The sequence below is a fragment of the Diadema antillarum genome, unplaced genomic scaffold, assembly GCF_040938485.1.
Source record: "Diadema antillarum isolate AM-2024a unplaced genomic scaffold, OU_Dant_1.0 scf00000064, whole genome shotgun sequence".
Lineage (NCBI taxonomy): Eukaryota > Metazoa > Echinodermata > Echinoidea > Diadematoida > Diadematidae > Diadema > Diadema antillarum.
This window is the reverse complement of record NW_027270953.1, coordinates 928509-954189: the sequence shown is the minus strand read 5'-3', so window position 1 is coordinate 954189 and position 25681 is coordinate 928509. Positions and strand designations below refer to the sequence as shown.

The following is a 25681-nucleotide window of genomic DNA, read 5'->3' as shown; positions in this document are numbered from 1 at the left end:
TTATCATTTATTCATATATCATTTATCATCTATTTATTGGCAGTAACTCGGAAGATCGCGCATGAGTATGTCGAAGTTCGTATCTTAATTTAGTATAGGGCCTACTGCTGAGAACATCAAAGACCCGGTTGATAGCAGGGATTCATTAGGCGGGAAGGCTGGCCCAGTTCGGATGTATTCGAGAATCTTCGGGTGCGTTCGAGCGCTCTCTTAAAGCGAACTGTACCGTACCGTACCGTACCAGCGCCAGAGGAGCGTTCGAACGCTCCTAAAGTGTACCGTACCGTACTGTACTGAGCCAAAAGTGGACCACTTCCCGATGTGCTCCAAAAGCGTACCAAAGCGTACCAAAAGTTCGTTGTAAAGCATGCGCGTATGGGCGCATACGTTACAATGCAAATACATAATTCTCTTTGTTCGGGACAGCTGTAAGTAGTTCAAGTGCCAGGTGGATGGCATTCTTTCTACAAACATGTATGACCTTTTCTAAAAATAACCCGTGAGGTACGCTTTCTCTCCAGAAGGCTCGAACGCTCCAAAACTGGCACAGTTCGGTACGGTACGCTTTGGTTCAGTTGGTTCGCTCTGGTTCGCTTAAAAGCCCCCTCACACCTGAGCGAATGTAGGGGGACGAAGGGGGACGAATGGGAAAAACGCACGAAATGCGCGCGAATTCAACGATTTCAAATAAAATTGCCTTCAAATCATCCGATTATAAACTAAAGTCAAATATGATTAACGAACGGTAAGCGAAGGATAAATATGACATGCGAAGGATAGCGATTTTTCGGTTCACTTCTTTGAGTAAATTGCGGCCGAAGGCGAGCGAAGGGTTGATATGACCCGATAAGACGAACGAACAATGAGCAATGGTTTGATATGGCGTGCGACTGGAAACGAAGACGAAAGAATATAGATCAGGCGTTCTCGTATATGTGTGTGTGCGCTCTTCGGGGAGTATAAAAGCGACCAGGTCAGTCCAGTTTTCAGTGCGGCCAGAGAAATCATCTACGCAACATTTACATTTGAAGGACGTCAAAGATAAAAGTAAAATCAGCCGGAAGATTCCAGTATTTTTGGCACTGTAAACATTAATGTTTTTTCGCAAAAATTGAGCGAGTACGTGGAAGGTGATAGTCATCACGATGACGAGTTGGGTAGATATGAAGAGAGTTATTTCTTATGAACATAGGTGCAAAAATATCAGGAAGCTCATCAATTGAAAATTTATACATAAAAATACCAACATTATAATGAAACAAATTTTTACATAGTTTGTATTTTTTTGCAAGAGATTTTAGAAAGTACAGTTATGAATATTTTCTGATAATCAGTGGCACAGAAATCTGTAACGCTGGATGCATCTGGAAGGGATATAGGTTAGGGCGGTCCGCGGACTACAATTATTTAGTTAACTTGCCCAACGCCTGGCAGCCCTGTCAGGTGCATTCAGTGTTTAGGTATTTTTGTGTTATTGTATTGATTGATTGATTGTTTTGAGCTTTGTAATTGATTACGTATTGCATGTTTTCTGCCAAATAAAATAATAATGATAATAATCATAATCATAATAATGATAATAATAACAATAAAATCAATCAATCAATTTCAGATTTTTGCTTCTACACAAAAGATCATTTGTGTGAAATAAATATCCAGTATTATTGATTATTCTTAAAGCACGTTTTTGAAGAAGAAAAAAGGTATCAAGCAAAAACTGAAATGAATTGCCCCAATTGCTATCATTTTAGCAAAAAAAAAATGAATATTGAAACAGTAACAATTGAGGTGAGGTGATAACAAATCTGACGTACCCCTAAATTGACTCGACCTACCCCCTTTCCCCTATTGTATCATACCTACCACCAACATCGCACCAGATAAATTTGTAGTCACTGTCCACTATAGCCAACAGGATTATACTAAAAAGCCCTTGTAGTTGCAGCATAGCGAGCCGGACAGAGGAGGCTTTCTGATGGCCACATGCTTGCCATCAATGGCTGCCACACAGTGGGGAAAATTCCACCGCTTGTAGAATCCACCAGCAAGTTGTTTCCATCCATCAGGGGTTGAAGGGGCTGTCATGACTTCATCTGCATACTCGTCACATATGGCCTGACACACTTCCCTGGCCACTACAGATAGGGCGTTTTCAGGCACCCTCCACCCATACTGCATGTCGGAGTACTTGGTGCCAGACACAAGATGACGGAGAGTAGCTGCCAACTTGAGACCTTCTTCCAGCGGCTCCCTGTACCTGGTGTACTGCCTCCTGATTCTTCCTCTGACCCTCTCCAGGCTTTCATCGTAGAGTTCAGGGGGCATGCAGGGAAATTTCTTGAAAGTCGAAGGGTCTTCTCTTCGGAGCTCAACCAACAGCTGGTCCTAGATTCCAAAAGCCCTTCTTCTGGCAGGGTTCAGCCACGTCCTTCTCCAGATACGACGTCGTCTGAAGCCTCGTTTCCATCTGAAGCGGCCTCTGATGAACTGGTGTAGGTTCAGCTGCTGATGTATAATATCATTCTGAGCCATTGCCAGTAAATACTGGACTCTGAGGCGGGCTGCATCTTCCATTTTTCTGAAGAAACTTTAAAAATTTCAGGTGGAATGTTTATAAAAATATATGAGTAGCGTGGTGAGTAGCTGGTCACATAGAGCAGCTCAGCATTCGCCAATTTTTTCGTCAGGTCATTCGCTCGTATTCGTATCACTTCGCAATCCATAGTTTGTCATAGTATCTCTTAGACTTGCCTTCGTGTATGCATCGCCTTTCAAATTTAGTAAAAGTCAATCTTAGTTTCCCTTCACATAGAAGATGGCAAGCGAAAATACGTTTGTCATAGTATCTTCGTTTCTATGCGCAAGTCATATTTAGTCATCGTGTTGCTTCGTTTAGGGTTCTTTCGAGATCGGTCCACCTTGGCAAAAGCGCGATGAGGGACTATGCGTGACAATAGCACACGAACGATAAACGAACGATTACCGCAGACTAAATAAGAGATGCGAATGACAGACGATTTTTCAATTCGTCGGGAAATTTTAAACATGTTCAAAAATCCCGTGCGAATTTGAATAATCGCAACTGTTAGTTCAGAAGGTGTACGAACCCAAACACGAAGGGTAGATATGACTTACTATCAATTACCATTGAAAACGATTTTTCCAAAAATGCCTTTCGCCAGCCATCGCAAGTCATATTTCAGGCAATTCGCTCAGGTGTGAGGGGGCCTTTAGAGCGCTCGAACGCAACCTTCGTGACGAAGTGTGTACTGCCACTGATGTCTACGTATTAAAGTACACGATAAAGGCCGAAAATCTCGACTGGGATCAACCATACGATTCGATGCTCACTGTATATACAATATGTATCACGGTGCTATTCGTCTTTTTCAAATGTACCTTGATGGGCCGGCAACCATGAATCCCTACGCTACTGGGTCTGCAGACAAGAAAGATTTGCCCCTCCCCTCCCCTCCCCCCCCCCCCCTTAATATAGCGAACCGTAAAACCGAAACCCCTATTACTACACTGCATGAAGTGTAGTGGTCACTTATAATAATCATTATAACAACTGTCTGGTCTTCAGTCTGACAAGAAATATTCCTCTCCTCCCAGCATATATATATATATATATATATATATATATATATATATATATATATTGAAACAAGAGAGGGAAAACTGACCAGAAACAAATAATATTAAATAGTGAGAACTTTGAGCAAAGTTTTCAATATGTATATATATATATATATATATATATATATATATATATATCAAACCCAGTAAATCCGAAAACTCTACTTCACGACGATGTATAGTAGTCACTTGTAATTCATTATAACAACTGTCTGGCAGACACAACCCTAACCACTGCCACTGCCACGATTTCCATACGCTTGGCGGCAAAATGTGATTCATATATAAATAAGAATTGTACTTTCTGACATATGTCGTTATACCCTATAGCTCCTTCCCTATCTGTGCTGGAGATTTCCTTATGAGGTAAAAAGGGGGGGCAATTCACAGGATTAATTCAAATTTAGTTTTCGTTACGTTTGACACGACTGATTTTGATATTGCTTACTGGATACATTCAAAAAGTTAGTCTGCAAGTGAAGATCAAGAATATAGAGCTACTGATGAGGTGCATAATACAATGCAGGCATTATTTGGTTGGAATTTGGAACATAATTGTAAATGTAGTTATAAGGCTTATAAAGTATAATCTTTCGGTTTAGTTCATAACAATGGACACTGATTGGAATCCACCACAAACCACCTTTCTCTTCAAAACAAACTCATATCATCATCGACTCAAAGGATCGAAATATCGTACCCAATTTGAACCTTACGTAAGCTGTATTGTTTATCAAGCTACTTGATATACTTTGACCAGCGCAATTAAAAAGACAAAGGAACTAACTACCTGGTATATACAGTACTACAATCCCCAAACCGTGATTATATAGTTAAGCATAATAATTATGTTCTTGTACACCAGCCTATAAGCAAAATGTCCAATATTGTAGGAAACGAAAATATCTTTCATATGAACATCGAAAGAGATGACTCCAATGAAACGTCTATCATTAGCGTGTTCGTGGTTATCTTTATACATGTACTGAAAAAGTGAAAACTCAAACCTTTATATGTTCTATCAGTGTGTCGTCTTCTTCAACATCGGAATCAATGGCGACCAGAATGTTGGTGTATCTCCCATTCTGAAGATGAATTTCGTTTTTGTCTTCGCACGAGCCCCTGGCAAACATCCAGGAAGCCATTAAAAGGCAAAGAAGAGCAAAACGCCACAAAATCATCCCTCTTCTTGACTTAACTATACAAAATGCGAGATTTATCAAGGAATTCTTTAACGAAAGCGAATGGCGCAATGAAGATGAGAACAATGACGATCTTCAGGAACTTGATACTTTCGTGTTCTTCCACAAATTCAAGCGGTATAATTGAGCAGTCGGCTCGACACATAGTAAGATACGTAATCTATTGGTAAAGAATAAAGTTCAAGCATATTCATACTGCGAAAGCAATGAGGAAATGGATCGCTAAAAATGTTTATTGTTTAACCCTTTGCAAAAACCCAGATATCGAAGAACTTGCTGTTCACAGTGCATGCGTCGAACCGTTAGAATACAACTTCCAGCAAAACAGCACTGATGATAAAAATGTTTACATGCATGATACCAAAGTTGTTTTAAGCAACTGTATAATGTTTGTAGGTATAGAAACGAGATATGTTGATAGACCTATTTGTAATTGTTCCTTTTGATATGTTGTAGATATAGTAACGAGATATGTTGATAGACTTATTTGTAATTGTTCCCTGTGAAAAGAAAAACATGTAAGAAGAAATGAAAGACATTAATATTGTAACTGTCACGGTAGACAAATGTGTCGTATGTTGTTGTGTAGGATAATGTTACTATGTCAGAAGCATCCTTAACGACGATCTTTGACTGAGTAAACAACGTCATTCGACTTTGATCACGATTGACGAAGAAGAAAAGTTAACTAAGCCAATCACATTTAACACGATTTAAAACTAACAAAATTTCCCCTCATTAGGTGACACATATCGAGCTTTAGATCTGCTACGCTTTTTAGGCTAAAAACGGTGTTCTGCACATGCGCGATAATTCAGACATATAGCGTAACGATAGGATGGCACTAATTCCTTCTATTCCTTAATAATGTCCATTCCATTTGAGTTGAAAAATTTAATCTATGACGTACACACAAAGAGCTATATGAAATTCTGAATTTGGGCATGTGCACAAGCAAATCAAACATATATGCAGTAATAACTCTGTGTAAATGCTCTCACACTAAAGAGAACACACACACGCGGGGCCCACATATGCACTTATACATACTATGTGTGTGTGTGTGTGTGTGTGTGTGTGTGTGTGTGTTGTATATGTATCGTATATCTACATGAATATACACTAATTTTCTCCCCTTTTTTGGAAGGGCGGGGGGCAGATCAACTGAGTGCTTTGGTTGCATGAAGATCGTTGATAGTAATTACATCATTTAAGCTTACCGATGGTGAGTAAATAAACTACAAGCAACTTCAAGTTGCTTTATAGGTAAGATATTGATCAAATATTTAATTTGATTATTATTACGATATCATTATTATGACATTTCATCATTAATACATTGGTTGATAACAGACGAAAAGAAACAGCACTCTCAGGCATCCAACGAAGAATCAGTTCTGCTTATGTCCTTGATTGTTACTCTTTTCCCATTTTCATGGCTATGCTCCTTTTTGTTGTTGTTATTTTGTTAACAGCACACTAAATATGTAATTATCATTCTCGTTGTACAATTACTTAACATAAGTAGTCATTCCATTTTAGCTTAATCAATTGCACATATTTGTTTTGGTTACCATAATCATATACATTAAACTTTCATTTTTCCCCAATGTTTACCAATATGGAATTAGGGTATATGCATAACAAATATACTCATTTCAGCTGACACCATGAGTTATATCTATCCGTGTTGAAACTAACAAAACGAACAAACATACAATGTGAGTTTAAGTTTTGAAAAAAAAAACACCTTTGTTATATCAATGAAATGTAAATTCACAAACTTTGTCACATGACAGGTTGTTAAAAAGTTATTTTCATTTAACATTTTGGTCATCAACCAGCAACCTGAATGATTTTGAACTCCATGAAATACGAAAAGTGACATTTGATAATATTATAATACACTGTTATCGTCATGTGTTAAATATACATATACATATATATAGACAGACAGATAGAGAGAGAGAGAGAGAGAGAGTGTGTGTGTGTGTGTGTGTGTGTGTGTGTGTGTGTGTAAAACACACATGCTTGAATCATGTGCCTTGCTGAAGTAAATGAAATGAAATGAAAAGAAATGAAATGGAATGAGATGGAAAAAAACACCTGATTGACAAATATTGTCCTACATCGACGTAAATAAATACCGAATTGATCAGTCTTTTTAGTAGTAGCCATGATTAAAATTAAAAAAAATGGGCGTACGTAGGCCCTACTCGAGCAGGATTCGAACCCACGACCTCCTGATCACCGGACAGGCGTCATCTCCACTAGACCACCGAGCTTCCGCCCGAAAGCAAGTTCTGGTTCTTAAATAGCATGCAGCGGGTACTGCGTAGTTTTTCAAATTCATGAAATAATACGAAAAAGTGGAAGAAACATAATGCGAAGATGCTCATTTTGCTCATGTTTAAACTGCCAACAAAATACTTCTAGCTAGCTGTTCAAAATATGCATTGAATAATTGTGGTATTGGAAACAGAAATGAATTGAACTGCATGAGTTTGATTAAACTACGAATGATATGAGAAATTAGATGTGAAACATAGGGAAATTTCTGAAATGATACCAAAAGAGGTAGGAAACCTATGTTTCCGATCAATATCAAAGATCAAAGGCTGAAAACCTCTTCATCTCGAAATCATTATTGCGTATATAAAGGAGTTCCTTCAGTACATCAGTCTGTTATTGTGATATGTAAAGCCCCCATAACAAAGCGAGACTTTCGGTTTAATTCATCACCATCAGCATAGTTTTTGAAAGGACTATACTGAGCGCCAAGCAAACATCGTATCTGAATCATAGGCCTATACTGCTCACATCCTGTGAGATCGCGTTGTTTAATAAAAACTATCCATTATATGACTTTCCGCGCATCTTCCACTTCCGCAATCAAGAGCGAATCAACCCTTGAGTTGCCGCGGGGTAGTGATTATGACAGCTTTCTCGAGTGCTTGCAGCGTACCCCATCGCTTAATTTGCACACCACCGTCAAGGATTAATACAACTGGAATCTAGTGGCAATACGTGGAATGCAATTGTTTTCTTCACTGTATGGAATGAGAGGTAAACTCAAATTTTTCAACAGCAGGCTAGAGATCATTAAGTTCATATCGAAGCAGAGATAAAAGCGATGTAAAAGTTAAGTGTTTTGTATGTTAGTCGTGTAACTTAATTGCCATATTTCGTTGCCGTTTTGATGCCATAGTTTTGTGTTGCTATACAGAGTAGTGCATCTATGAACCGCCACAAGCTGCAATTGAGAGTATTTAGTTTGTGCAATAGTACTTGGCTCGCCAAACGCGTCATTGGTTCAGTTGTTATTATTGGTTTGTATGCATGTGATAAACTAGCACAGCAACATTATGTGCTTTTTGAGTGCATGAGCGTGCAATTCCTGTTAATTAACAGCGTGTGAATGTAGAAGCAAGGTATTTTCAGTTCTTTCAAAGAATATAATGCACGTAATTTATGGGGTTCAGTCTGTCAGTTCAGTCTGACAGGTTAGAGAGCAGTGAGTGGAGTGGACGCAACATCTTCCGGGCATGACAGCAAGTTTATTCTATCCTTTGTAGACCACTGACTTGCAGTGTCACAATTGAGAATCAGTAGGCCTAGGCAGAATCACTGGGCCGAATCTCTAGATTTCTACAAAGAGTCGGTATTTATACCCTTCAGCTGTTTACATCTCCTTGTTTAACATGACCTTGTAGTGTACATCCCTGGGCCTGGCCTGGGCGGCACGCGACCAGGCCCCAAGAGAGTAAAGATAATTGGCCACAAGACTGGATCTAAGTACTTCGTCCTTGACCTAATTCACTAAGGTCAAGTTGAGAACACGGCCGACTAGAAGGACAGGTCAGGTCAGTGGATCGAGGACAGTGGTCCCGAAGGAGAAGATAACAGGAGCAACAGTTGGGAAGACCGAAAGGATTTGGAAGGGAGAAAAGGACTTTTCGAAGACAGAAAAAAAAGAATAGCAGATGGGGGACCAGGACCAGGACCGTTGCGTTCCAAAGCGTTACATAACCCTGATAACAGATAGCCTCACTCAAAAAGACGTTGGAAATAATTCGTAATAATACTATCATCAACTGTAACAATCCGTAACAGTAAAGATATATTTCTACGATAACGTTCATGTGAAAAGTACAGAAAATGTGTTCTTCCTTATTTTCCCAAAAGGAAATGATTATTATTGGGCCATCAAAATGATGATGAATAAAATAATTTAACTTTCCAAAAGCGCTACGTAGAATTCCGTAATGCACACTGTGCTACTTATCACGCTGTATACGTAGTGTCAAAACGTCAGGGGTGACCCCTCACGATGTCATTAAGCGGATCATTAGATAACTGTACAGTATGTCCAAAAAAAAAATACATTCAGATTTTTCGCATTGATAACACCCAACTATGCTTAAAATGTCTAAATGCTACTTCAGGGTCTTAAAATATAACATCTTAGCTCTATTTTGCAGAAAACCCCATTCAACTTGATTAAGTGGTAACAGAGAAATGTGGATTGTTATAAAGCATGTCATGAGTCTCATTCTTCAAAGTTTAGCACTTGGATGCTCTTGTGTGTGAACACGATAGACAGAACTTGGAGGGAAGATATTCATGACATGTTCTACAAAATTCCTAATTTCTCTTTGACCACCGAAGCAAATCGAATTGGGTTTTCTTTAAGATGTGGGCAATGAGTTGTAGTTTCGTACCCTGAAATTGTATTTGGATTGATTTACTATTTTTATAGTTATTATTGCCGAGGGTCTCGTAATTTTGGGGGGAACATACGGTATTGCATTGGAAACTCGGTATAATTTAGAGCGTTTGAAATGGATTACCTGATAAAAAACATTTTCATTCATTTCAACTATATTAATTCCTTAAAAGTTGTATTGTTCTTCAGAGCTAAATATAAGATATCTGTTCCATTGCCGTAATCGTATTACCTATAGCCTAGGATCTCGGGATTCAGTAAGCTGGGATGGCAGCTCGCATCATGTAACTTTTCCTACGACGTGGCGTGACACTGTAACCAAACATGTTGAAGAAGTTAAGACCTAAACAACGGACTTACCATCTGCGATTCAAGGACAAAAAGGAGACGAGTAAGTTTAATAATGGTTGCTCTTCCTTCATCTTTAGCTCTCTTTTTGTTTTCCTCACTTGCACCATCCCTAATGTAATCCCCTCATTGTGCATAATGTTTCTGTTTTATGATGGTAGCTCTCACTTCTTCATACTTCCAACCCTACCCTGTTTGTATGCCTTCGAACTGACGAAGTGCTTTCGGATTGTCCGTCCGTCCGTCCTTCCGTCCTTGTGGACAGCATAACTTAAAGATGGTTTGAAGCACCCCAATGAAACTTGGAATGTGTATGTATGCATGTATGTATGAGTGGACGAAATTGTGCCTATCAACTTTTGGGTGTACATGCTCAAGGTCAAAGGTTAAAGGCCAAGGTCAACTTCTTGAAATGTAACTATTTACCTCATTATGCAAAGCTTAAAGATATATTTTCTTGAAACTTAGAGTATACATGTATTACGTGATAGATATTCTCCAGACAAGTTTTGGGCCATTCGAAAGTCAAAGGTTAAGTGAAAATGCTAAAAATTTCACTTTTTTCACCATGTCTCTGAAATGGCTGATAGTATCTTTATGAAAATTAGTAAATATGCATGTACTACCAGTCAGTAATTCTCTTAGGACTCTTTGTGTCATGAGGTGAAAGATCTAGGGTTAGAGGTCAAGATCAAATCCTTAATATCGTACTATTTCCCGTATATTTACGATGCTAGGAATGCTACTTTTTGAGGTGTTTAAGGAATGCCTAAAATGTTAGCAACAGAAATAATGCTACTTTGCTTTTGAATTATGAAATATTGATGTGTCAAAAGGAAGCAAGTGGACGCATATTGTCATAATACTTTGACAGAAGGACGCAAGTGACATCTATCCAGTCAGTCAGTCAGTCACAATGCAGCAAGCCAGCTGTAGGTGTGGTGCAACCAGCCAATCAGAGAGCTCCATTTGCTCAGCGACCCTGTCCAGACTCGATGAAAATGACAAGGTCATTGTCATTGTCTGCAAGCTTGGCTTTTATTTGGGCTTTTTCTCTGTGTAAAGAATCAGTCAACATCATCTCAAGACTTTATAACATATTGAGATGTACCATACAGTTTTACATCATTCTATCGTATAAGTTGACAATCTTTAAATAGCTAAATGTGAATTCTATGTAGAAATCGTAGAATCGATTTAACACTCTTCAAGTTTGTATGAATATCTGCTACTGTGAAACTGTGGTGGCCTTATTTGTTACACATTGGCTGAGAGTATAGGAATGACACTTCAAGTCAGCTTTACCAATACTTTACTACACAACTCCCTGTGGTCACTTACTTCCTGTTATGAGTGTGGGATCTTAGATAGACCAATGTATATAGGAATGATATCATGCACCAATTAAAAGACAAAAACAAGACAAAACAGATCAATGACTAGTAAGATAAATCAGGGTACAGACGCTGACAGTGTACGTGCATCATCTTCCATGTAAGTTGACATTTTAATACAATAAGCCAAAATGTGAATGCTATATGTAGAAAACATTGTCAAAATGAAAGTAGGATAGAGGGGGAAAACAGGCAGAAAAAAATAACGAGAATTATTGAGTGGACGAAATTGAGCAAGAATAGCAGTGATCATTATTTTGAAAGAAAATGAAACTGGAGAAGTGAGGACATGAAAGAAAGTCGATTACGGGGAAGCATTATGCGGGGAAGAGGAGATGAAATGACAATGACTTTTTTTTTTTAAACAAGAGAATGGAAAGGGAAAACTGCATATAATATGTATCATATAATGAGAGTTCGGGGTGAGGGGAGGGAGTGTAGAGATAAAGAAGTTAAGAAATCAGTACACGCATCCATACTCACATATACGCACATAGAGATGGGCATTTACGCGTTGTAAATTTCCCTTCTAAAGCCTAACCCCTCCTCCATAATTCTATCAAACCCTTTCTTTGTTTTCAAAATTTTAACAAAAATATTAAAAACGAAACCAGGAAGATGTATCAAATATCCTTTGACCACTTGTGTATATTGGGCTATTTTAAATGCCAATGACGTTGCTTCCTTTTGTCATAGTATTTTGAGTGTCGTATCATCATAGTACCGTGACAGAAGGAAGCAAGTGCCATATTTCATACATGAATAGCAATTAATGTAAAAGTAAGTGGTTGTCTAAAAAGTGCATTTTAGTAGTTTTGAACAACTTTACTTTAGCTCTCCTTTTCAAACAGTAATAATTTCTCAATGTAAGGTAATAGTTTTTTAGTCATTTTAGTAGTATTTGAACAACCTTACACTGAGAAATTATTACTGTTTGAAAAAGAGCGCTGAGAGAAAAACATATTTTGCACATTTACCACTAAACTACTTTTTGTTACTTGCTTCCTTTTCTCAAGGCACTGTGCACAGTATCACATGCATCGCTGCACAGTGATTCTGTAGGGACAGATTTTGGCCATGGGGTCAAAGGTCAAAGGAAAATGTTCAAATGTCACCACTTTTCCCATATTGAAATGTATAAAAGCATACAATTCTCTGAGAGGAATTCAAAGTTTATTTGATTGAAATCGGTCTTGAAATGACTGAGATATCGAGAAACATGTTATTTCGGCCTCATGTGAGTATAAAACATGACAAAAGAAAGAGCCTATGGAAAAATAGCATAAAAAATTAGATCATACATAAAAATAATTATGATATCTTGTAGCTCTTAATGTAAAATTTTACAATGATAAACTAAACTCTTGATTTGTTTTGCAAGCTTGACACATGGTTTAAGATCTAAATGGGGAAAAAAATTGAGATTCAGACTATGTTTAGGCGTCAGCATTACAATAGATCAGGTGAGCACGTTTCAGGAACAAAATAGCGACAACAAAGTGAACATATTGACATGCTTGACTGCTATTTCATAGTCTTAGAGAGCAGAATAAAAATTCAATGCCATTTGCATGATCTCGTTTTACCTTTAAACAATACTTAAGTGAATTAAAGGCTACTTGAATTAGCTATGAAGTGAAATTAATGCTTTTCACGATATCACGATATCAGCAACGATTCATAGCGAAGGTTCTGGATTCTGCCATTATTTCTTCCTCTTTCTTTCACCCGCATTCCATCCCTACTCACTGATGTCAAACAACTATAATTGTTAAAATGACACATTCCTTTCAGAAAGGATATTGTATTGACATAACGAAACTGTTTATTTTTCATTATACATGTGTAAGTTACAGTACTTGCTAGGTCACCCCCAAAGTATAGCATATTATTTGAATTTGTGTTTTTATGTGTCCACGCTCTGCAGTCCTGCGGATCATGTCAATAATTTCGTTTCAATCACTCCTCTATAGTTTGTTACAGCACAACACGCAGCGATGCACCTCATCGTATACACCCCGTGTAAACGATGTGCACTGCACTTCCCGTTGCACCATGATACTATGCTGCGATCACGTAATGTCACTCATTTTAAATGGATTTTAATTTTGGAATAGATGACCAACAGCTAGTCAACCACATAAGTCAGTACTTCACTATTAATGAATTCAACAGTCATTTTTTTTTTTTGTCAACAAGGCAAACCAGACTTGTGCTAATCTTAGTTTACTTCATCTCAATTTAAGGAGTTTAAACAGAAATTTTGAAGTGTTTGAAGTACTTATAAGTTCCCTCAATGATTTCGCATTTTCTGTTATATGAGTTACCGAAACATGGTTCCACACCAATTCCCCGAATCTATTTGGCATTGAAGATTACAATTTTATTCGTAATGACAGGGAGCATGGCATAGGAGGTGGGGTTGCCATGTATATTAATAATCAAATTAATTTTAAAATTCGAACTGATTTGTATATTCAGGGAGCGGAAAGTTTATTTATTGAAAATTTAGATGATAAGGAGACAAATATTATAGAAGGTACCATTTACCGTCCTCCACAAAATGATATTCAATCTTTTTTTGACAACTTCGATCAATGTGCTAATGAAATTCTCGGAGAGAGAAAATCATTTCTTTTTTTTTGATGGGAGATTACAATATAGATTTATTACAACCCACCCATTTCCATGATATATTACTTTCCAACTCACTGCATCCCCACATTAATAAACCCACCAGAATGAACAACACCACCCGTAGTAAAACATTAATAGATAACATGCTGTCTAATGTTATTACTGAAACCTGCATGAACGGCATTCTTTATTCAGATATATCTGATCACCTACCGATTTTTATGATTAACGACAAATCTGTAACAACCCCAATACGCCGTCAACCAAAACAATACTTGAAAATGCATAGAAATGAAACACCACAAAATATTGATTCATTGAATCAAGATTTATTCGAAGAACAATGGAATGACGTCTTCGAACTCCAGGATGTTAATTCTTCTTATGATTTTTTTTAACAAAAATTATTAGATTATTATGATAAACACATTCCTTTAACTACCAAAACAGTTGTAAGGGAAGGAAAAGAGCTCGACAGCCCTGGATTACTCAAGGTATTATACATTCCATTCTTACTCGAAACCGTCTTTATAAAATATCTCTGAGAAAACCCACTCCTGAAAATATTAAAAGTTATAAAGTATATAGAAACAAACTTACTACTCTAATTCGAGTTTCACGTAAATCATATATTTCTAATAAATTTGAATTTAGTAAGGACGATAAAAGTGCTCTTTGGCGGACTGTCAATGAAATACTCAAAAAGAAACCTACGGAATGTCCTGATAGTATTACTCATAATGATATTGTTATTACTAATTCTGATGAAATTGCAAATATCTTTAATTATTTTTTTGTTAATGTTGGTCCTTCATTGGCAGCATCTATTCCAATAAATGATATCAAAAATTATAAAGAGTATTTACCTGAAAGTAATCAAAATTCTTTGTTTTTTACACCAATTAATGAATCTGAAATTATTGATACTGTTCGCTCTCTGAAATGCAGTAAATCCTGTGGGCCTGATAATTTAACGGTGAATTTGTTGAAAAAAAAAATTTACCCCCTAGCAGCCCCTCTCACCCATATATTTAATGTATTTCTACTTAACGGCAAGTGTCCAGATTCTTTTAAAATCGCAAAAGTTATTCCTATCTATAAAAGAGAAAATCCATCAATGGTGAAAAATTATAGACCCATTTCATTGTTACCTGTATTATCAAAAATTCTAGAAAAAATAGTTTATAAGTGTCTTTACTCATTTATGATTGAAAATGACATATCAAATGCAAATCAGTTTGGTTTTAGGAAAGGATTTTCTACCGATTATGCCATAATCAAATCTGTCGACAATATAATTGATGCGCTTACTAAAAAGGAACACATAATTGGAGTTTTTATGGATCTTAGTAAGGCATTTGACACTATTGATCATGACATTTTACTTGAGAAATTACATAATTATGGCGTGAGAGGGATTACTTTGTCATGGTTCAGAAGTTATCTAAGTCATCGCAAACAATATGTTGCATTTAAATCCAGTCACTCATTATATTCTAACGTGCCATGTGGTGTCCCTCAGGGATCTATACTCGGGCCCCTACTTTTTTTGGTTTATATTAATGACATTATAAATTCCTCCCCTTGTTTGAACTTCATCTTATTTGCAGACGACACTAACGTTTTTTACTCCCACAAGGACATTGCAACACTGGTTGATACACTTAATATGGAATTAAGTAACATCTCGAAATTGTTTAAATGTAACAAGCTTTCATTGAATATTGATAAGACATGTTTTATACACTTTCATACTCTACAATCTCAACCCACCCTTCCCAAAAGTATTTTTATTGATGATATTAACATTGCTGAGAAACACTCAACCAAGTTTCTAGGAGTAACCCTAGATAGCAACCTAACTTGGAATACTCATGTATACAATATTACTACAGCAATATCTAAAGCAACTGGTGTTTTAAGGAGAATAAAGTATTTGATTAATGATCAAACTTTAATAATGTTATATAATATTTTATTTTTACCATATGTAATGTATTGCAATATTGTATGGGGCAACTGTAGCAAAACTAAATTGAACACAATTTTTATTCTTCTGAAAAAGGCTCTTCGTATATGCACACACTCAAACTTCTTGGCTCACACTGATCCCATATTTTATCGCCTAAAAACTCTAAAGGCCCATGATATACATTTATACCTAACTGCCATATTTATGTATAAACACACTCGAAATTTATTACCATTTTTTTCATAATGCCTTAGTAACCAATGACCATATTCACTCATACCCAACCCGTCGTTCCCATGATTTTCATTTAAGTAATCCAAAGTTTTTATTCGCTCACAAGTCGATCAGACATCACGGTCCGGATACATGGAACACTCTTCCTGAGGAGTTGAAACAGTGTGCCTCCTAGTTTTCATTTAAAGCAAACTTAAAGAAGCAATTTTATTACAATATACTTTCAATACGAATTAAAAACTAATGATTTATATGATTAATGTTGGTCTCCCAATAGCAATATCGTATATTGTTCCCTCTTCCAACAAACCAATTCTGTAATTCTACATTCCAGCGTATCTGCCCTTGTGCACTTTTTAGCGCTTGCACGCACATTCACCACCTTCACACATCAGAGTTTATTTTCCCCTGTTATCTTCGCAGCAGAATTTGTATTGTATTGTATCGTATTGTTACGAATCTAGCATACGTCCCTACCTTTCCTCGGGCCGGCCATCTTTTCAAGCTATGCTTACAATGGCGGCCCTCTGCACAATCGCTCCATAATTGTAATTGTTGTAATCCCCGCTGCATAGATTTGCATACTATATATTTTATCATTAGTTTCCTTTCATGTCTTTGTTTATGCAAGTCAAACGACTATGTTTTGAATTTACTTTGTATAATTCCCACATGCTCATGATTATGTGCCTTATGTATATTGAATTGTTCATTGATTTATTGATTTGCAGAAAATAAAGTATCTATTAAAAAAAAATTAAAAAAGGTATCAATTGCGCCAAGGAGGTGTGATTCCGCCTTTGATTGGTTTCACAACTGAACTAATAAATAGACAATATTGTTGGATATTCGAAAGTATACATTTCAAATTGGTTTCGAAAGAAAGTCACAAAACATTTACTAAGATGTTCTCATGAAACAATCCCTTTGACCATAGCTCAGTACAAATGCAACAAATATGAATTAAAGGAGTGTGCATTTTGTTTTGCAATCATAAACAGGAGCAGCTACTGACGATACTCTACACAGTAACGTAGTCTTGGGAGGTACGACTAACTCACCGTCGAATGGTCGAAAGGATGAGTTACATTCTGACCCCAGTGACAGTCATACCCAAGATACTCTCAAAATTTACGACGAGATTCCCACGTCTACACAATCTGACTCCGGATTCACATCACTGGATCGTACAAGCTACAGTATCAAGTCCGAATTTCACGAAGGAACCTCTTTATTTGAACAATTGGCTGACAAGGAATTTTCATCACAAGTACTATCTACCACCTCCAATGAGGATACAAGAAGACAATGTCGGGACTGGTCAGAGATCCACGGAGAGGCAGCTGCGTTTCTGCAAGCTGACAATCAACCCACACCACATATTATACCAGATGCTACCTACCGTGAGAAAGAATGTATACCAGCGAGTAATGGGTCCGAATTTCACAGAGAAACCTCTTTATCTGAACAAGCTGAAGTCCCATCTATGATCTTCAGTGAGAAGACAGACAGAGAAAACAGTAGCAGATCCAAAATTTACGTAGAGACAATTCTGTTTACACAGGCTGATGATCAACTCTCGTCACATGTACCAGATGCCGGCTACAGTGAAAAGGAAAGTATACCAGGTAGTAACTGCAGGTCCGAATTTCACGAAGAAACATCTCTATCTAAACAAGCCGACACGGAATCATCATCACAGCAAGCATTTACCATCGTCAGTGAAAAGATAGGAAACGGTCATGTCAGGTCCGACATCTACGAAGACACAATTCCGTTTACAGAGGCTGATAACCAACTCTTGTCACATGTACCAGATACCAGCTACAGCGAGATGGAGGGTGTACCGGGTAGTGGCTGCAGGTCCAAATTTCACGAAGAAACCTCTTTATCTGGACAATCCGACACGGAATCATCACAACAATCATTTACCATGGTCTGTGACGAGATAGGAAACAGTCATTACAGATCGGAGATCTACGAAGACACAATTCTGTTTACAGAGGCTGATAATCAACTCTCGTCACAGGTACCAGATACCAGCTATCTCAGTGAGAAGGAAGGTATACCAGGTAGTAGCTGCAGGTCCCAATTTCACGAAGAAACCTCTTTATCTGGACAAGCCAACACGGAATCATCATCACAATCATTTACCATTGTCAGTGACGAGATAGGAAACAGTCATTACAGATCGGAGATCTACGAAGACACAATTCTGTTTACAGAGGCTGATAATCAACTCTCGTCACATGTACCAGATACCAGCTATCTCAGTGACAAGGAAAGTATACCAGGTAGTAGTTGCAGGTATAGATTTCACGAAGAAACATCTCTATCTAAACAAGCCGACACGGAATCATCATCACAATCATTTACCATTGCCAGTGACAAGATAGGAAACGGTCATGACAGGTCAGACATCTATGAAGACACAATTCCGTTTACAGAGGCTGATAATCAACTCTCGTCACATGTACCAAATACCAGCTACAGTGAGAAGGAAGGTATACCAGGTCGTAGTTGCAGGTCCAAATTTCACAAAGAAACATCTCTATCTAAACAATCCGACACGGAATCATCACAGCAAGCATTTACCATCGTCAGTGTCAAAACAGGAAAAAGTCATGACAGGTCAGACATCTACGAAGACACAATTCCGTTTACACAGGCTGATCATCAACTCTCGTCACATGTCCCAGATACCAGCTATCTCAGTGAGAAGGAAGGTATACCAGGTAGTGGCTGCAGGTCCCAATTTCACGAAGAAACATCTCTATCTAAACAAGCCGACACGGAATCATCATCACAATCATTTACCATTGTCAGTGACAAGATAGGAAACGGTCATGTCAGGTCAGACATCTATGAAGACACAATTCCGTTTACACAGGCTGATCATCAACTCTCGTCACATGTACCACATACCAGCTATCTCAGTGAGAAGGAAGGTATACCAGGTAGTGGCTGCAGGTCCAAATTTCACGAAGAAACCTCTTTATCTGGACAAGCCGAAACGGAATCAGCATCACAACAATTATGTACCATTGTCAGTGACAAGATAGGAAATAGTCATGACAGATCAGAGATCTACGAAGACACAATTCCATTTACACAGGCTGATAATCAACTCTCGGCACATGTACCAGATACCAGCTACCACAGTGAGAAGGAAGGTATACCAGGTAGTAGCTGCAGGTCCGAATTTCACGAAGAAACCTCTTTATCTGGACAATCCGTCACGGAATCATCACAACAATCATTTACCATGGTCTGTGTCAAAACACGAAAAAGTCATGACAGGTCAGACATCTACGAAAACACAATTCCGTTTACACAGGCTGACAATCAACTTTCGTCACATGTACCAAATACCAGCTACAATGAGAAGGAAGGTATACCAGGTAGTAGCTGCAGGTCCCAATTTCACGAAGAAACATCTCTATCTAAACAAGCCGACACGGAATCATCATCACAATTCTTTACCATTGTCAGTGACAAGATAGGAAACAGTCATTACAGATCGGAGATCTACGAAGACACAATTTCGTTTACACAGGCTGATAATCAACTCTCGGCACATGTACCAAATACCAGCTACAATGAGAAGGAAGGTATACCAGGTAGTAGTTGCAGGTCCAGATTTCACGAAGAAACATCTCTATCTAAACAAGCCGACACGGAATCATCATCACAATCATTTACCATTGTCAGTGACAAGATAGGAAACGGTCATGTCAGGTCAGACATCTACGAAGACACGATTCCGTTTACACAGGCTGATAATCAACTCTCGTCACGTGTACCAGATACCAGCTACAGTGAGAAGGAAAGTATACCAGGTAGTAGCTGCAGGTCCGAATTTCACGAAGAAACATCTCTATCTAAACAAGCCGACACGGAATCATCATCACAATTCTTTACCATTGTCAGTGACAAGATAGGAAACGGTCATGTCAGGTCAGACATCTATGAAGACACAATTCCGTTTACACAGGCTGATCATCAACTCTCGTCACATGTACCACATACCAGCTATCTCAGTGAGAAGGAAGGTATACCAGGTAGTGGCTGCAGGTCCAAATTTCACGAAGAAACCTCTTTATCTGGACAAGCCGAAACGGAATCAGCATCACAACAATTATGTACCATTGTCAGTGACAAGATAGGAAATAGTCATGACAGATCAGAGATCTACGAAGACACAATTCCATTTACACAGGCTGATAATCAACTCTCGGCACATGTACCAGATACCAGCTATCACAGTGAGAAGGAAGGTATACCAGGTAGTAGCTGCAGGTCCGAATTTCACGAAGAAACCTCTTTATCTGGACAATCCGTCACGGAATCATCACAACAATCATTTACCATGGTCTGTGTCAAAACACGAAAAAGTCATGACAGGTCAGACATCTACGAAAACACAATTCCGTTTACACAGGCTGACAATCAACTTTCGTCACATGTACCAAATACCAGCTACAATGAGAAGGAAGGTATACCAGGTAGTAGCTGCAGGTCCCAATTTCACGAAGAAACATCTCTATCTAAACAAGCCGACACGGAATCATCATCACAATTCTTTACCATTGTCAGTGACAAGATAGGAAACAGTCATTACAGATCGGAGATCTACGAAGACACAATTTCGTTTACACAGGCTGATAATCAACTCTCGGCACATGTACCAAATACCAGCTACAATGAGAAGGAAGGTATACCAGGTAGTAGTTGCAGGTCCAGATTTCACGAAGAAACATCTCTATCTAAACAAGCCGACACGGAATCATCATCACAATCATTTACCATTGTCAGTGACAAGATAGGAAACGGTCATGTCAGGTCAGACATCTACGAAGACACAATTCCGTTTACACAGGCTGATAATCAACTCTCGTCACGTGTACCAGATACCAGCTACAGTGAGAAGGAAAGTATACCAGGTAGTAGCTGCAGGTCCGAATTTCACGAAGAAACATCTCTATCTAAACAAGCCGACACGGAATCATCATCACAATCATTTACCATTGTCAGTGACAAGATAGGAAACGGTCATGTCAGGTCAGACATCTACGAAGACACAATTCCGTTTACACAGGCTGATAATCAACTCTCGTCACGTGTACCAGATACCAGCTACAGTGAGAAGGAAAGTATACCAGGTAGTAGCTGCAGGTCCGAATTTCACGAAGAAACATCTCTATCTAAACAAGCCGACACGGAATCATCATCACAATCATTTACCATTGTCAGTGACAAGATAGGAAACGGTCATGTCAGGTCAGACATCTATGAAGACACAATTCCGTTTACACAGGCTGATAATCAACTCTCGGCACATGTACCAAATACCAGCTACAGTGAGAAGGAAGGTATACCAGGTCGTAGCTGCAGGTCCAGATTTCACGAAGAAACCTCTTTATCTGGACAATCCGACACGGAATCATCACAACAATCATTTACCATGGTCAGTGTCAAAACAGGAAAAAGTCATGACAGGTCAGACATCTACGAAGACACAATTCCGTTTACACAGGCTGATAATCAACTCTCGTCACATGTACCAGATACCAGCTACAGTGAGAAGGAAAGTATACAAGGTAGTAGCTGCAGGTCTAGATTTCACGAAGAAACATCTCTATCTAAACAAGCCGATACGGAGTCATCATCACAATCATTTACCATTGTCAGTGACAAGATAGGAAACGGTCATAACAGGTCAGACATCTACGAAGACACAATTCCGTTTAAACAGGCTGATAATCAACTCTCGTCACACGTACCAGATACCAGCTGCAGTGAGAAGGAAGGTATACCAGGTAGTAGCTGCAGGTCCGCATTCCCCGAAGGAACCTCTTTATCTGGACAAGCCGACACGAAATCATCATCACAACAATCATTTACCATCGTCAAAGAGAAGACAAGAAAAAGTCGTGACAGGTCAGAGATCTACGAAGAAACAATTCCGTTTACACAGGCTGATAATCAACTTTCGTCACATGTACCAGATACCAGCTACAGTAAGAAGGAAAGTATACCAGGTGGTAGCTGCAGGTCCGCATTCCCCGAAGGAACCTCTTTATCTGGACAAGCCGACACGAAATCTTCATCACAACAATCATTTACCATCTTTAATGAGAAGACAAGAAAAAGTCGTGACAGGTCAGACATGTACGAAGAGACATTTCCGTATTCACAGGTTGATAATCAACTCTCGTCACATGTACCAGATACCAGCTACAGTAAGAAGGAAAGTAAATGGTGCTGGGCATCCAACACTTTGGACGAAGATGTAGCCAACCTTGATGAGGAACTATTCACCTTCCGCAGCGATGGCAAGCCTCTCTTTTCTACGACTTCTCCTGCAGTGCTAGGAATCCAGGAACTACCATCTTGTCTTCAAGTAAAGGTGAATAAGATTTTCCTCTTTTTTTTTTTTTGGTGAAAGCACTGCTCAAAGGATATTTGAATGAGAGCATGATGCTGTGTATGGAGTCACTAACAAAACATAAAAGAGTGGCGTATCGTTTCTCATTTCGAGTGTTTGTTGTTGTTATTGTTGTTGTTTGTTTGCTCGTTTGTTTATTTGATTTTTCTTCGTCCGGCAGTAATAATTTCAAACTTTTGAACCAATAACTCATTTGCACGTAATCACATACGTTTTGGCGCATTCTTACATTTATATGCCTCCGCAACGAAGTATTACCTGAGGCATTATGTTTTCGGGTTGTCCGTCCGTCCGTCCGTCCGTCCGTGTGTGTGTTTTTTGTTTGGTTTTGTTTTGTTTTGTTTTGTTTTGTTTGTTTGTTTGTTTGTTTGGTTTTTTGGGGGGTAGCTTTGTTTTTGTTTTCTTGCCTGTCAATTTCTCTTTATTTAGCATAAGTTTTCATTTCTGGCGTTGTCACGATTGGCCTGCACGTACCGCGTTCATCCAAAATCCTAGCAGAACTATGCGTGAGATGTACTCCTTCACCCAATCCTGCATATTAGTCTGTGACTATTAGTCACCCCTTAAAGGTAGTTTTTGAACGTCTCCGTCGAGCACACGATTGCTATGTGCTTGTTTAACAAGGAAATTTTAACAGAATATTGGGTTATAATTATGTGACCCACCACTTCGTAGATCACATCGCATGCTTCCACAAAGGTAAACAAAGCGTAACTTGAATGACGTTTTACACGTGACTGTTAAAAGTCAATTCAAACGGTAGAAGTAGCAAAGTCCTGTCACGCACTTTCTTTTTCAGGCTACGTCTGTCGAGCTGATGTATTGCCATCTAGAGCACGGACTCACCGACCAACTATGGCGCAGCCTCGCGTCATGCAACAATCTGCAAGAAATGAAGATATGGGAGTCGTCGCTGAATTTCTGCGATACGCCGAAGCTCATCACCGTTACTCGTCTCACAGTAGGACCTCTCGAACACACCTATCAATATGTGGGACTAATAGCATCTCTTCCTAGTCTTCAGGAGCTGTCCGTTGAAAATAATCCCAACCTTGACAAACTGAACGCCGTAATAACGAGCGTGGCCACCGGCTTGAGACAAACCAATGGCAAGCTCAGATGCCTCACTATCAGCGGGTGTAATGGAAGATTGTCAGAAGAGGCTGTCAAGTTTCTGGGTCGTTCCAGAATGAATATTCCGTGTCTAAAAAAACTGGAGTTGGTCAGCTTAAGAGTTGATGAAAATTGGTTGGTCCACACACTCAGTGAGTTTAGAGCGAGCCGGTACATGTCGAACATTGAGTGAGTATTTCATGATTACCTTCACGTAAGGGGGTAAACCTTGGGAGACCGACACCCACGAGTCATACAGCCTACGAGTTCGACATTGCAAATAATAATAATAATAATGATAATAATAATAATAATAATAATAATAATAATAATAATAATAATACATGTAGTAATATATCCATGAGTCACACAACCCACGATTCATACAGCCCATGGGCTTCACACTGGGAAAATAAGGCCCATGAGTCCGACAGTAGGCAAAGAAAGCCCCAATAGTCCGACACTGATAGGCAATCCGACATTACGCTGTGAGCAGTTATTTGTCTCATTCGGTCGAGCGTCTGCCCCCAGATCTAAAGAATTCCCAAGTCAATTATTATGAACAATGTTGTGTGTAATCATACCGTACCCTCTAGCAAGAGGCAAAACACTCTGTCCCTCGGATGGGTCATTAAATGGAAGTCCTGTGTATGAGAGAGTTTACAACTCATGAACGTAAAAGATCCTGCTTCATTCATTTATCGCTAAGAGCAGAGTATTTAACCCGGCGAAACGGTTTCGCCGCACATCAAACTTGACCCTATGGAAGACCATAGAGTGCAGCTGAATAATTATGTGCTATCCAGTCATCTTCTCAAATTGAAAAATTAAACAACTAGTCAAGCAAGGTCAAGGAGTTCGACACTATAGGAGAATAAAAAAAAAGAAAGATCGACATTACATCAATGAAAGGGCTTTACTGTGGCGATCTAGTCATGCTAGTGGGCCTTTTTGTTCAGTGTCGAACTCGTGGGCCTACTGTGGAAGTCATGGGCCATTTTGCCATGACTGTATGACTCGTGGGTGTCAAACTACTGCAGTGACATGCACCCCATGATTGCAACACACCGTGTCCTTATGCTGCGTTTACATCAGGTTCCCGGTACCCATGGCAGCCCCGTTTAAGACCACCGTGGACAAAACGGGATGGACGTGAAACAACGCGGTGAGACGTGATGGGCAAGCGTAACAGACCGTGATTGCCGGGGATGCCGTGTCGGAGTTTTAAAAGGTCAAAAAAAAAATGTCACGGCAGTTCTGGTCCGTGATCAAACAGGGTTAACGCAACAAACACGACGGCACCTAATAGGCCGTAACAAAACTTGGAGGCAGTCCGTAGCGAACGCGACTGAAAATATCGATAGTCTAGCCAGACCAGACGCCGTGAGAACAGCTTCTGATACAGTAGCTTTATATTCACCGGGGCGAAGACTGGAACGAACAAGGCTAGAACGCGAAGGGGAGGGGGGGGGGGGGGTAACAGGAGAATATCCTCATCTAATTTATATACCCACGGCGCACTACGTTACGGGCAAATGGGGCTGTCTTGGCCGCCGGGAACATGGTGTAAACGCAGAGATGATAATAGCGTCTGCAACACATCCATAGTTTTATGCTATCTGTATCTTCCACTAATTGTCTGTCTTCTTGGAAATATTTTGGCAAAGTGACTGATAGTCTCCTCTGGTATATGTTGCATAAGCAGAGCATAAGTGCTCACGTTGTCATGATAACTTTGTACGGCTTTCCTCATCCTAGGCTAATCGACTGCACACAGGAGGGAGGTGCAGTGCACCGATATCTCCACATTAAGGAGGACAAATTACACGGCGAGATCGAGGTAGTTCTCCAACATGTAAGTTTCTTGTAATTGTGAGTACATGTAGACTTTTTTTCTTGCTGTAGCTCTTCATAAGTTAGATTGCGTGTTCGATCTGTATCATAATAGCGTTCATGAAAAGATTGAAT

General features: G+C 39.0%; 1 protein-coding gene across 1 annotated transcript in view; it reads right to left on the bottom strand.

The window, feature by feature from the left end:
* The window catches only part of LOC139716358 (calcium-activated chloride channel regulator 1-like), a 28308-nt gene extending 23524 nt beyond the window's left edge, over positions 1–4784 (bottom strand). The window contains exon 1 of the mRNA XM_071627904.1: positions 4647–4784. Within this exon, the coding sequence (XP_071484005.1) occupies positions 4647–4784 (138 nt within the window). The remainder of the gene's footprint in view (positions 1–4646) is intronic.
* Positions 4785–25681: the final 20897 nt, after the last annotated feature.